At 35.0% G+C, this 14720-nt stretch overlaps 1 protein-coding gene across 2 annotated transcripts in view; it reads right to left on the reverse strand.

Annotated features, from left to right (window-relative positions):
- The window catches only part of CTDSPL2 (CTD small phosphatase like 2), a 73957-nt gene that overhangs the window by 44087 nt on the left and 15150 nt on the right, over positions 1 to 14720 (reverse strand). For both annotated transcript variants that reach the window (XM_016211427.2, XM_016211410.2), the window contains exon 2: positions 11186 to 11395. In XM_016211427.2, coding sequence (XP_016066913.1) covers positions 11186 to 11371 — 186 coding nt within the window. In that variant the 5' untranslated portion in view covers positions 11372 to 11395. The remainder of the gene's footprint in view (positions 1 to 11185; positions 11396 to 14720) is intronic.

A 14720-nucleotide genomic window follows, 5' to 3' on the forward strand; every position in this document is an offset into this window, starting at 1 on the left:
CAACATAGTAGTCAGTGCTGAAAGCCTACTGGATAAAAAGTCAATGAAAAAAACAGGCACTTCTGCCTGCCAAGGATAAAGTAACTAAATGATTTAAAGATTTATCTGCAAATACAAAAATTGAGTAAATATCTGGTCTGCAGAACTGTACTTTTGGCTTACAGATGTGGCCGGACTTTGTTTTGACTGTATTTATCTGGTACTAGCATCAACTAGTCATCAAAAATCTTTAATTATCAAAGATCATCTTTACTGTGAACACATGGTAACAAACAGAAGTGGGAAGTAATTTATTTTGCCTGTTTACCCTGGAATAACTTGTGCTGACATTTGTGCTAAATGTGCAAAAGCAATGACAGATATAACTACCATCATAGCACAAATCAAGGCACTGACACCCAATAGTCACTGTATTTTTCATTGCCACGCACTTTCAGGAGAGAAAAAAAGGCTGGTTCTACTTAGGAATGTCCTTGATGAAGCCGTAAAATTAATTAAATCTCAACCCTTAAATATGTGTTAATATTCTGTAAGAGATGGGAAGTACTATGTACATAATATACTTCCGCAGCAAATTTGTGCTTCCACAATTGTCTTGAGAAAAAGTATCTGAGTGATTGAGTTGTAACCTGAACAAGATTACCTTTTCTGATAGAAAACTATTTTTACTTGAAGTAGATATTTTCTGACAAGTGAACAAAGCAGCCTGCCATTCAAAAAAAAACGGACACTGTTGTCAACAGTTTTCCCAATACATAAAGACTGTTCTGTTGAGTGGGGATATTTAGAAATTTGATTTTTAAATATTGAATAATAAAATATGTCAATGTGGACACACATGTGGAAGATCTGCACAATGCAGAGAACCAATATTTTCCAAATAACCAGAACATGATGTTGTAAGTCATTCACAGGTAAAAGATCCATTTCAAGTGCACGACAGACCAAGTTTGAAAAGATCATTGTAGGGTTTTCAAATTCAATCTTGGAACAAGAACTTAAGAAACTACACTAGTTGTCAAGTTTTGAAATAGTATCAACAGAGTATTTGCAATTCTCTAACAAGGATATTAAAATACTCTTCCCTTTTCTCAATAGATGTAGTTTTCTTTATACGCTTCAACGATAACAACCACATTCTATGAAGCCACCATTAAAGCAATTTGCAAAACTGTAAATAATTTCTTGCTCCCCACTAATTTCCTTTGTGTTTTTAGAAAATAGTCAAAGTTTTATTTGTATTAACAGAAAGTAGGTATAAAATTGTAATTATAAATATTTTCAAAATTCCAAAATACATATGGGACATTCATCAAGATACACTGTATATTAAAAAGTATCAAAATAGTCTGGCCTGTGTGGATCAGTGTTTGAGCATCAACCTATGATCCAGGAGATTGTGGTTCGATTCCCAGTCAAGGCACATGCCCTGGTTGCAGACTTGATCCCCAGAAGGCAGCCAATCAATGACTCTGTTATCATTGATGTTTTTATCTTTCTCCCTCTCCCTTCCTCTCTCTGAAATCAAGATAAATAATAATAAAAAAAAGGTATCAAAATAAAACCCCCAAAATGAAATCATACAGAGTATATTCCTTGGTCACAATGATATTAAATTAGAAATTAACAACTAGGGGTATTTAAGGAATGGCCAAATATCTGAGAAGTAATGCATTCTAACTAATGCATGGGTCAAAGAATAAACTCCAAAAATAATAAGGTAATAAAAATATAATCAAAATACGTGGTATACTTTGAAATTCATAGCTTTAAATACTTACATTAGAAAAAAATAAAAGTATTATTAATGATCTAAGCAAGAAGCTGGCAAACTACAATCCAAAAGCAAAGTCCAGCATGCTATTCTTATATGGCCAGCAAACTTAGCAGGGTTTTTACATTTTTAAATGTTGGGGGACAGTTGGGGGAAATCAAAGAACAATGTTTCAGAAAAAGGAACATCTGTAATATTTTAAACATAAGTAAACACACAAAACAAAACACACACACACACACAAGAACAATGTTTCATGACACAATGAAAATTACATGTATCAGTGGCCCAAGTCATGCTCATTCATTTATGTATCGTCTACAATGGAAGAATTGAGTTGCAGCTATGATAGAGACAATACAGTTTGCAAAGCCTAAAATACAGGGTGGGCAACAATAGATTTTCAGTTGTGAATACGTGAAACACAGTTTATTCTTGTATTATTATTATATTCCTTTCCATACAAACTGTAAACCTACTTTTGCCAACCCCTGTATTTCTTATCTGAAATATTCACAGAAAAATTTAACTGACTCCTGATCTAAGCTGGAAAAGTAAAAGTAAATCAGAGAGAAGAAAATATTAAAAGTAACACATAGAAATCAATTAAATGAGCAAAGCAGATGTTGGTTCTTTGAAAGAGCGATAAAATTGATAAAACTCTAGCAAGACAGATCAAAACAAAGATAAATTGTAAGTTATCTACAGCAGGATGAAAAGAGGATTATTATAGATTCCACGGACATTATTAAGTTAATACAGAAATACTATAAAAATCTTTACACTAAACAATTCAACAACTTGGATGAATGGACAAATTCCTTGAAAAACACATATGACCAAAACTGAAACAAGAAATAGAAGAGTTAAACAACCCATACATATTAAAGAAATCCAATTTATAGTAAAAGCTGTACTGCAAAGAAAATCTGGTTACACTCCAGAATTCACCAGTGAATTCTAATTATTTAAGGATGAAATAATACTAAACCAATACAAGTTCTTTCAGAAAAAAGCAGAGGGGACAATTCTTGATTTGTTTTCTAATACCAACATAGTCCTAACCCACAAATCTGAAAGCATTACAAACCATGACAACCACAGGCATATAAATCCATAAAAAACACACCAAAAAGACAAAAAAACAAAACAGCAAACAAATCCAGTAATACTTGCAAATTTGGTTTTCCATTCAAAAAAATGTGCTCTTCCACATTAAAAGAATAGAAAAAGAAAAGTCTCTGTCAAAATTCAACAGGATAAAAACCTTCAGCAAACTAGAAATTGAAGGGAACTTCCTCAAATAAAAGATAACTATGAAAACCATTTAGCTGACATCATACCTAATGGTAAACAAACTCTCTTCCCCTAAGATCAAAAACAGGAGACGGTGTTTGCTCTCACCACTTCTACTAAACAAACATTGTACTAGATCCCAACCAATACAAGTGAAGAAAAAGAAAAGGCCTAGAAATCAGAAAGGATTAAAATTGTTGTCATCTGGTATATAACATGATTATGTATAAAAACCTATGAAATCTTTAGAAATAAACAACCCTAGATCTATTAAGTGAATTTAGCAATTTCACATAGTGCCAGGTCAATTTGGAAAAATTATATTTATGTATATTAGCAACAAAGAACTAGAAAGCAAAAAATTTAAATGTATACCATTTAAAATAGCACCAGGAGAGAGAGAAAGATGGTGGCACAGGTAACAGCTGTACCCACCGCCTCCCACAACCACATCAAAATTACAACTAAAATACAGAACCACCATCACTCAGAACCTCCTGAAATCTAGCTGAACAGAAACTCTACAACCAGGGAACTGAAGAATCGAGACCAGTGATTCCTGGAGGCCCCGCTTCTACCTACCTGCAAGCTCATCCAAGCCACTTCCAGTGGCTTTTCTATGCAAGCAGCCTCTCGAGCCTTATGCTTAGGACTTTCTGAAATAGCTCAAACAAGCAGCATCGTGCCCCATATGGCCTGATAAGTGGCCCCAGGCCTGGGACTAGCGGCAGCCTACATTGGTGCATAGTTTGGCCTCTCCTGGACAACACCAAGCCCAGCACAAGTAGCAGCCAACTACAGTTCGCTGTGTAGCTCATGCTGGGTGGCTCTGGGCAAGGCACTGGCCAAGGCTGACTTTGCACCTCCTAGGAGGCCCCAGAGACAGTGCACCTGGTGGTCAGACTCGACCACACTGGATTACAACCCTACCACATCAACGAGTGACACACTCAAGGGGTGCACTTGGTGAACACCAAAGCTCCACTGAAGTAAATCCTGCTCCACAGGGGTGTCTCCAGCACAGCAGCTCTTTGGCTGTAGTTGCAGCAGATCCTCACAGTCAAATGGCCTGGGGGTCAATTCCTCCCAGTGACACCAACAGCAACCAAGGCTCAACTACAAAAGGACACTGCACACAGCCCACGCAGGGGAGCACCTAGAAGGCCCAGCTCAGGTGACTGGGGAGGCTCAGCCACTGGACCCTACAGGACACCTACTACACAAAGCCACTCTACAAATTCCAGGAGACATAGCAGCTTTACCTAACACAGAAACAAATACCTAGAAGCAGCCAAAATGTGGAGGCAAAGAAACATGTCACAAAGGAAACAACAGAAGAAATCTCTAGAAAAGGAACTAAATGAAATAGATCCAAGCAAGCTAACATACACAGAATTCAGAATTTTGTTTACAAGGATGCTTAAGCATATTATTATGAAAACTGAGAAAAATCAATGACATAGTAAAATACCAATTTGGAATGAAGGCTACAGGAACTGAAATGAAGAATAATTTACAGGGAATCAACAGAAGAGTAGAGGATGCTGAGAATCAAATCAGCAATTTGGAACACGAGGAAACAAAAAACACCCAACGAGAAGAGAAAAAAAGAACAACAACAAAAAAAAGAACCCAGAAATATGAAGATAGTATAAGGAGCCTCTGGGACAACTTCAAGAGGCCCAACATTCGTATTATTTGGGTGCCAGAAGGAGAAGAGAGCAAGAAATTGAAAACCTATTTGAAAAAATAATTACAGAAAACGTCCCCTACCTGGAGGAAGAAAAAGACTTACAAGTCCAGGAAGCACAGAGAGTTCCAAACAAGAGGAACCCAAAGAGGCCCACAGCAAGACACATCACAATTAAAATGCCAAAGGTTAAAGACAAAAAGAGAATCTTAAAAGCAGCAAGAAGAGAAAAGCAGTTAGTTATCTACAAGGGAGCACTCATACGACTGTCAGCTGATATCTCAACAGAAACTTTGCAGGCCAGAAGGGAGTGGCAAGAAATATTAAAAGTGATGAAAAATAAGAAACTACAACCAAGATTGTTCGGGGTGAAGGCCTGGGGAGGGGGTGGGAGCGAGGTGGAGGGGGTCAATTGGGGGGGGAAATGGGACACCTGTAATACTTTCAACAATAAAGATAAATTTTAAAATAAATAAATAAAAAGTAAAATAAAATAAAATAGCATCCTAAGACACCAAATATCTAGGAATGAAACTAATGAAAACTGTGTAAGACCTCTACATTACTGGGAGAAATTAAGAACACCTACATTATTGATGATATATCATGATCAAGAATTGGCAGACTCAATATTGTTAAGATGTCTATTCTCACTAAACGATCTACGTATTCAATACAGTTTCTATTATAATTCCAATAGGTTTTGAGGAATAAACAAGCAAATTCTAAAATTTTGGAGGAATTACACTATCTAATTTCAAGACTCACTATAAAAGCTAAACTAATACAGTGTAGTATGTTATAAAGATAAATACATAGATCAATGGAACAGAATACATTTCAGAAATAGACCCAAACATATATAGCCTTTGACTTTCAAGCAAGATATCAATCTAATGTGGAAAGAAGAGTCTTTTTAACAAATGTTGACTAACTGGATATCCATAGAGGAGTAGGGTAGAAGAGGGAGAACTTTTCCTTCTCTCTTATTAATTCATTCACTCATTTATTTATATATTTATTATGGTCTCATGGGTTATCTCATTCTAGAGTTTATAATCTCTTACTACCCAAGCCCTAGAACAAGACAATTCTTCAAGGAGCCCTAGTTCCTTTAGTGAAAGATAGTATTTAGAAACTAAGACCAAAACTTCAGAAGCCAGAGCAAGGAAATATACGAATAAATGCAGGTATGTAGGAAGGGAGGGGTGTGCGTGTGAGAGAGAGAGAACAGAGGGAAGAAAGAGAGAGAGAATATGAATATAAATGAATGAAAACAAATTACCCTTTCCTTCATTAAGTTCAGCTAGCCAGTCTGAGCTAATTTTCTTCATTCCATAATAAATAACCTACTTCATTAATTTAGCTGTTACTTGCTTACATGAACAAGTGAGATTTAACTCTGATGGTAAGAAAATTCCCAAATAAACTATGAAGCTTGGTAATTCAAAAGTTAAAGAGTTTTCATTTAATCATGTATTTCAAATAAAAGAATGCAACTCATCAGTGGATTATAAAATCAATTTAAAGTATTAAAATCACCTTTCAAAGGAGAATAAGAAACAACAGAATAGAAAAGAAAAATCAGAGCACATCAAATATATTAAGGGTGAGTTTTGTTTCGTAGGTATGGCTGTATTATAAGGTGTATTTCTATGGGTCATAATTAAAAGATCTAAAAACACTGACTTAGCCTGGCCAACATGGCTCAGCCGTTGAGCATCGACCTATGATCCAGGAGATAGAGGTTCAATCCCCAGTCAGGGCACATTCCTGGGTTTCTGGCTCGATCCACAGCAGGGGCCGTGCAAGAGGCAGCCAATTAATGATTCTCATCATTGATATTTCTATCTCTCCCTCCCTCTCTGAAATCAATAAAGACATATTTATAAATAATAAATACACTGATTTAATATAACAGGTAAGGATTCCACTATTTCATTAGAATTATAACCATATGGAAATTGATGACCCTTAGCTATGACAGCATAACAGTATGCAGGTAAGAACAGGAGAAAAGATAATTTTGTTATAGGAAAACTCTAGAAACCACCTATTTAGAAAGGTGTAGAGAGACTCCTGGTATAAAGCAAATACATTTTAGTTGTGAGGCCTTAACTTAAAATATATATCAGAAATCTTATGATAAAAGCAGAAAGCCTGCATGTGAACAATTCCTGAGTCCTCTTGCTGACAATTTCATAATTCTGAAATCTGAAGAGTAAAGTAAGTCTTTGAATCACAAAATGTGGATTTAAAAGAGACCAGAGATTTCATTCACCCTATTAGGTAGGGGTGAGTTGTGTCTTCCCAAATTCATTTGTTAAAGCCCTAACCCTCAGAACCTCAGAGTGGAAACATATTTGGAGACAGGGCCTTCAAAGAGGTAATTAAGTTAAAACAAAGGTTATTAGGGTGGGCCCTAATGTAAATATGACTGGTGTCCTTACAGCAGAGGAGATTAAGACACAGACAACACACAGAGTGAGGAGTAACCATGTGAAGACACAGCAAGAAGGTAAACATCTACAAATCAAGGAAGAGGCCTCAGAAGAAACCAGTCTCCTAACATCTTAATCTTGGGATTTCTAGCTTCCAGAACTGTGAGAAAATAAATTTCTATTATTAAAGCCATTCAGTTTGTGGTATTTTGTTATGGCAGCCCTAGCAAAATAAGACACACCCTTTATATTCATAAATGAACAATCGATATTTAGATTACCTAAATACTCTTGTGGTTAATTTAAGCAAAGTTAGGACCAGAACGCAGATTAAAACTTGTTAGCAATATAAAAATGCGTCAGTTATACAAAAGGGCAAGAACACCCGTAACTGCCTGCCTGGCATGGCTCAGTGATTGAGCACCAACCCATGATCCAGGAGATCACTGTTTGATTCCCGGTCGGGGCACATGCCCGGGTTGTGGGCTCAATCCCCAGTAGGGAGCGTGCAGGAGGCAGCCGATCAATGACTCATCATTGATGTTTCTCTCTCTCTCTCTCTCTCTCCCTTCTCTCTGAAATCAATAAAGACATATTTATATTTTATTTATTTATTGATTTCAGAGAGAGGAAAGGAGGGGGAAAGAGAGAGAAACATCAATGATGAGAGAGTCACTGATCGGCTGCAGCCCACAACCCGGGCATGTGCCCTGACCGGGAATTGAACCCTGATCTCCTGTGATCCTAGGTCCGACGCTCAACCGCTGAGCCACACCTGGCTGGGCCATATTTATATTTTAAAAAAAGAAAGAAAAAAGAGAACACCAGTAGCCATTGGTCCTAGAAATCATAATAGTAAAAGAATAGCAAAAAAGTAGGCTGGTATAAGGAGAGCAAGTTTCAAAAAGCCAGACTCATGAAACAGGAATGAAAGCAATGTCATATCTTAGAAGGGGCCGAGCTCATAAGAGAAAGCTTGTCTAAAAATTTAAGTCTAGTCACATAACTTTAAAAGTCCAAAAGAAGAAAAAAGGAAAGGTACCAAAGAAATCAAAGTGGCCACATACGGAGTTGTCTAACTTGCTTTTGAAAACAACACTTGTGAAAATGAGAGAAGTAGCCTAGCATCCAGTCAGAAAGACTAAAGGCAGAGGGTAATAATATATGCAAAAATTACTAAGGGAAAAAAAAGTTCCTATAAAAACAAGCTTCAAGTTCTGATTTGATGATAGAATATAAATGACAAAGTGGGTGGCACAGGAAGACTCAACTCTGATTTACTTTCATCAAGAATAACTTTTACTCCCTACACAAGATAGGTAATGCTATGAAGATGATATCTAGTCACTTTGGGACAAAACAGTACAGGAGAAAGAGTACAGGTATTACAGTCGAATGTACCTGGGTTTAAACCTTAGCACTGTTACTTACTGGAGAGCCAGTAGTGTATAGTGGGGTTAAGACTGTAGGCCCTGAAACTAGTACCTGGGTTTCAATTTCAGTGTTGCTACCTAAAGCTGAGTAACCCTACACAAGTTACTTAACCTCTCAGTGCCTGTTTCCTCATCTATAATATAGAGATGATAGTACCTGCTTCATATGGTCTGTAAGGCTAAAGAAGTCACTACACTTAAAGCACTGAGAATATACACAGCACATAGTAATTGCTCAATTATTGTTTATTTGTTCTTTATTGTTATTTTATCCTGGGCAAGCTATTTATTTTATTGTTTTTGTTACTGACACTGTATAGGTAACCTAAATTCACTAAGCCTCAGTTTTTCTCTTCTATAAAATAACAGAAGATGGTTTAAGGATTAAGGAGATACTGGATATAAAGCACCTATTGGATATTAGCTGCAAAACCCTACCCAAATTTTGAAAAAAACAAACAATTCTGTATTTAAGATACTGAACATAGGCAAGCACTGTATACTCAGTAAAATCAGATACTGAATAAAATTTTAGAATATATAATCAAGAAGACAGTGTAATGACAATGTATATAACAATGAAATAACAATTAGAAGCCACTATAAGCTCATTAGGAATACTATATGACAATTTTACCTTTTATTTCTAACATAGGGTTAGTAGATTGGGAGGGGAAAATAAAAGTGTGCCTTAATTTCAGTAAGACATTAGAATACTAATTTTCATAATAATCTTATAAAATATAATACAAAAATCTAGGATGAATAACAAACAGTACAATTAAATGAATTTGTAGAAACTTTGCCTCAAAACTATTAATTAATAAGATACTAGGTAGCAACCAGGTTTTCTGTGGCTCTATACATTTAGGCATTAATAAAAAATCCTAGATGTTGGTTTAAAAAAAAGGAAGAAAAAAAAACCACAAAAAAACCCTGACAGCAAATTCTATAGAAAAACCTTGACTCTTCAGTTTTAGTAGACATGGGCAAAAATATAACCACTAAAGGAGAAAAGGGAGAGAGAGAGAGAGAGAGAGAGAGAGAGAGAGAGGGAGGGAGGGAGGGAGGGAGGGAGGGAGGGAGGGAGGGAGGGAGGATACAATATATAACATAATGCTACATTAATAGAAGAATGCCCAGTTCAAAGGACATAAAAGTGAACAGAAGTTAGATATACGAAAAACCTTATCTTCACTTCTGGTTGTTACCTTTCATAAACAATGGAAAAGGGTGACTAAGACGGTGATCTGTATCATACACTGTCATATAATGAAAACTAGAAATATTTCGCCTAGACTGAGGGTGTGCGCTTGCACATGCAGAAAAAGAACATATAAGAAAGGATAGATGTATTTTCCTCAAGATGAAGAACTTTATAATATTCAGAGTTGTTCAGAGAATGAACTGACACATAGTAACAGTCCCATCAACAGGGGTGATGACAACCCATTAGGAATTTATAGACCCAGGAAACTGTTTCTGGAAGGAATCTGATCTTTGTTACTATGATATATAATATTACTTCTAAGTTTATAGAAATTAACTCAAAGGAACTTTAAAAAAAATTTTATTTAAAATTAACAGAAAAACTTTACTTATGCTAAAAATAATAAGATTAAACCATCAAAACATAAAGAAAAAGTCTATAAACAGAATACTTCTAAATCTTGGCCAATGGTTCACAGAAACGGCTTTTTTAGTTGTATGACAACAAAATCTACCCCTATGAATAAGTAGAACAGTGATTTATTTTTCTAATTATCAAAGTGATAAACTTATAATGAAAATTTATCATATATAGTAATCCCAAGAAAAGAACACGAAAGTAGTAAGCAGTGATACAATCTACATATAATGAATGTTAATAACATCATCCACTTATAGAGTGCATTAAAATTACTTAAACTGCTTTCCACCTGTTTGCCATCTGATCTGAAAACAGCTCTGAGACAGACAAAATAGTTGGTATTAGTCCCATTCTACTGTCTTCCTGAGGCTTAGAGGGGTAAATGACTTTCCTCAGATCACTCAAGTTGGTCTAGAGTAGGAATCTGGAGCATGTGACTCCTGTTCAGCATCCATTCTTTCTTTAATAATTTTGTTTTCTCTTTAATGAACTAATACATTTCGTTGCACAAATGTTAAAATTCAGATAGATAATTCATTTCCCTAAGTAAGCAATGTATTAATGAGAAATTTTACCTTTTCTTTGAAATGAAAAACATGAGTAAAAAAACACAAGTAAAACAACTCAAATAAAAGAAAAATTTCTTTTACTTCCCATAATACTATACTGGAAAAAAAACAACAATCCAGAAGGCCAAGTGGATCAGTTAAGTAGAATAAATACTGTTTTCTTAAAAGGCTATTAAATATTTTGTATGTTAATACTCTTAAAATCAGACCAAATGTTAATACTCTTAAAATAACACCACATTCCCTTAAAAGTGGGCTCTAGCAATATTAGATTTCTCATCTTTATACGTTAAAAAAAAAAAAACAACTAAACTTTAATTTTAATGATTTAAGTAAAAGGGAAAACCATTACCTTGGGTGTGCTTCCTTTAATGAATTTTTTAATTGAAGACAACAAGCCGGTTTCATTCTTCGGTGATTTTTCTCCTCCTGAAGGTATGCTATCATCAACCTCTGAATATTTCCTCTTTGCTCTGGCAGTGCGTTGTATTTGGATTGGATTGGATTGCTGAGAAGCTTTCCGTGTTCTCAGCCTCATCTTTTATGGGTGCCACATGTAAAACTATAAGAAAAATAACAAGGGTTATTAAAAAATTAATCTAGCATACTCATGGTTTCCCAGCTTATATAATAAAAACCTCTTGGTTAAAAAAAGTCTAGGTCTCCAAGGGATTGAAATAAGAAACTAACATTTTCCGTGAAAGGCACTGTGCTTTGAACTTACAGTATACATTATCCCAAGTAACCTTCCCAACTTCTGATATATTATATCCTATTATCCTATGATCAAACACAAGAGTGTGCATGCTCTTTCCACAGCACTATACTGCATCCACCCATGCCAACATTATCTGTCACTCATTTAACCATTCATTCAACAAATATTTACTGAGCACTTGCCACATTCGAGGCACTGGGCTAGGAAATTACCTAGTAAATAGCAAATAAGTTAAGGAAAATTTTGCCCTCTGGAACTCAAACTAGTGGGGAAAAACCCTCAGTCAATAAATGAATTCCATTAGCACGATACTAATAATCAGCAATCATACAAGTGTAACAATAAGCTGAATCATTTTGTAGGATTCAATCTTACCGTACTTAATGATATTTTAAAAACTGAAAGAAAATATGAAGCAATCTACTTGGCCTCTCTCATTTTATAGATGAGAAAATTAATGGATGGCAAAACTGTCCTAAGTCTTAGAAGTAGTTAAGAATATATACTGGATTAGAATCTGTGAAACAGAATACAAAACTACTAAACTAGGAATTAAGAGATGTGAATTCTAATCCTAACTCAATCATAGCTAAACCACAGTCACAACTGTGTCTTTTAAACTGTATAAATACACTCATCTTACCGCACCAAGATTCAAAATGAAAAAGGAATTAGAAAACACTATGAAGTGTGGAAAACAATAAAATTACTCACAACAGTGAATGCATTTGCAGAAATTCTAAGCACTCTAAAGGTATAGAAATACCTGGCAAAGGTTAGGGTCTTCGCTGACCAATTAGGAAATTAAGAAGCTGTGCTAATTTGACATAATAGTCACAGAATAAAAGTTAGAAACCTTTAACAAATATATAAAAACTTTATACTTTACTATACTACACTATACTTTAACAACAACAAAAACCCAAAACCCCCAAACTCAAGGGATTCACCAGGAGTTCCAAAATATCTTTCCAAATAATGATTTTTTCCCATAACCAAATCGTGCTCAGGAGTTTTTTGTTTTAATTTTTTTTAATCCTCATTCGAGGATATGTCTTGACTGATTTTTTGAGAGAGAGAGGAAGGGGGAGGGGGAGAGGAAGACATAGAGAAACATCAATCGGTTGCCTCCTGTAACACCCCGACCAGGGATAGAACTCGAAATGTAGGTATGTGCCCTGACCGGGAATCAAACCCTCAAACCTTTTGGTGTATGGGACAACACTCAACCAACTGAGCCACCTGGCAAGGGCGAAATAGTGTTCAGTTTTAAGTTGCTATCCCCAAATGAAATATTACCTTTCCTCCTAAAGAGTCAATGTTAACTTCTAAAGGGAGTGATAGTTCATGGCATGTACTATTTACTTAACTCTATTTACAGTTCATAAATTAGTCTTAATTCCTTTGGTCTTCAGCTCAGCACTCCTTAGAAAAGGGAAATTCCCATGTAGCAAATGCATGGAAGAATTTTTCAAAAAGAAAGTTATTTTTAATCAATTTCTGTACATATTTTTTAAAAGTCTTTTCAAAAATACCTAAGAGTAAACCTATCTTGAAAGAATCATTAAGTGATTCTGGAAATTATAACATTTTATGAAATAACGTATTGATGTAAAAAGTAGGTCTTAAAAGACTGAAGGCATATAGGTAGTCCAGTTTTATGAGGTTCAATTCATGAAAATTTAAATACTTGTTGGTTAACTGCTATCAGAATGGTAATAAAAGGATGAAAATGATAATCTCTGCCCATGAGTATCAAAAAGTCTAGCTGTGTGTGTGTGTGTATGTGTGTGTGTAAAATGGTAGATATTCTGCATGGAGAGAGTGAAGAAGGGTCTGGGAAAACTGAGGAGAAAAAGCCCTCTGACTTAAAAAATAAACAGTGGGTATTTGCTGGAAAGCAAGACAAGAACATTTAAAGAAGGAAGGTGAAATGTAGAGGGTTTTTGTTCTTTCCAATGGTGAGTTGTAAAAGGTGCACTTTTAGTTCTGAAAGGGCTAGAGCAGTCAAGCCTCATGAACTTTCAAAACTGACTGCTCACATACGGATGAAGAAAACACTACTTTTCAATCTCACATGGAATGCTCACCAAGATAGACCGTGTGGTGAGCCACAAAACAAGTCTTGGTAAGTTTCAAGACTAAAATCTTACCAAGTATGTTCTCTGACCACATATTAAATAAAAAACAACAACAAATACTTAGAAGTACCAAATACTTGGAAATTTAAAAATATATTTATAAACAAATCATGAATCAAAAAAGAAATCATGGCAAATACAAAATATTTTCAACTGGAAAATAAAAACAGAGCACATCAAAATTTTGGGGATGTAATAAGCAGCATGTAGAGGGAAATTGTAAACATATATGCACCCAACAACTGAGACTCAAAATATATGAAGTAAAAACTGTCAAACTAAAGTGAAAAATAGGCAATTCAACAATAATAGTTGGAGACTTCAATACCCCACTTTCAGTAATGGATAGAACAACTAGACAGAAGATCAACAATGAAATAAAAGACCTGAACAATTATCTAGACCTAAGAGAAATATATAGAACAATCCACCAAATAGCAGCAGAATATATTCTCAATTTACACATGAAACATTCACCAGGAGAGACTACATGTTAGGACACAAACCAAGTCTCAATAAATTTAAAAGGACTGAAACCATACAAGTATATTGTCTCCATCACTTCATACAAATATAGTATTTCCAACTACACTGGAGTAAAATTAGAAATCTCAAAAACGAAAATCTGAGAAATTAACAAATATGCAGAAACTAAACAACAAACTCCTAAATAACCACTGTGTTAAAGAAGAAATCACAATGAGAATTAGAAAATACTTCATGATGAATGAAAAAACAACAACATACCAAAACTTTTGGGATGCCCCAAAAGCAGTGCTCAGAGCAATTTATTGCTGTAAGTCTTCGTGTTAAAAAACAAAACAAGAAACACCTCAAATCAATAACAAAACCTTCTACTTTAGAGAAAAGCAAATTAAATCATCTAAAGCAAGCAGAATGAAGGAAATAAAAGCAGAAGTAGATAATTAAAAAAAAAAATAACAAAAGTCAATGAAGTAAAAAAAGCTGGTTCATTAAAAAAGTAACAAAATTTGGACAAACTTTTAGTTAGACTAGCCAAAAAAAAG

Source organism: Miniopterus natalensis, chromosome 1, assembly GCF_054644295.1.
Source record: "Miniopterus natalensis isolate mMinNat1 chromosome 1, mMinNat1.hap1, whole genome shotgun sequence".
NCBI lineage: Eukaryota > Metazoa > Chordata > Mammalia > Chiroptera > Miniopteridae > Miniopterus > Miniopterus natalensis.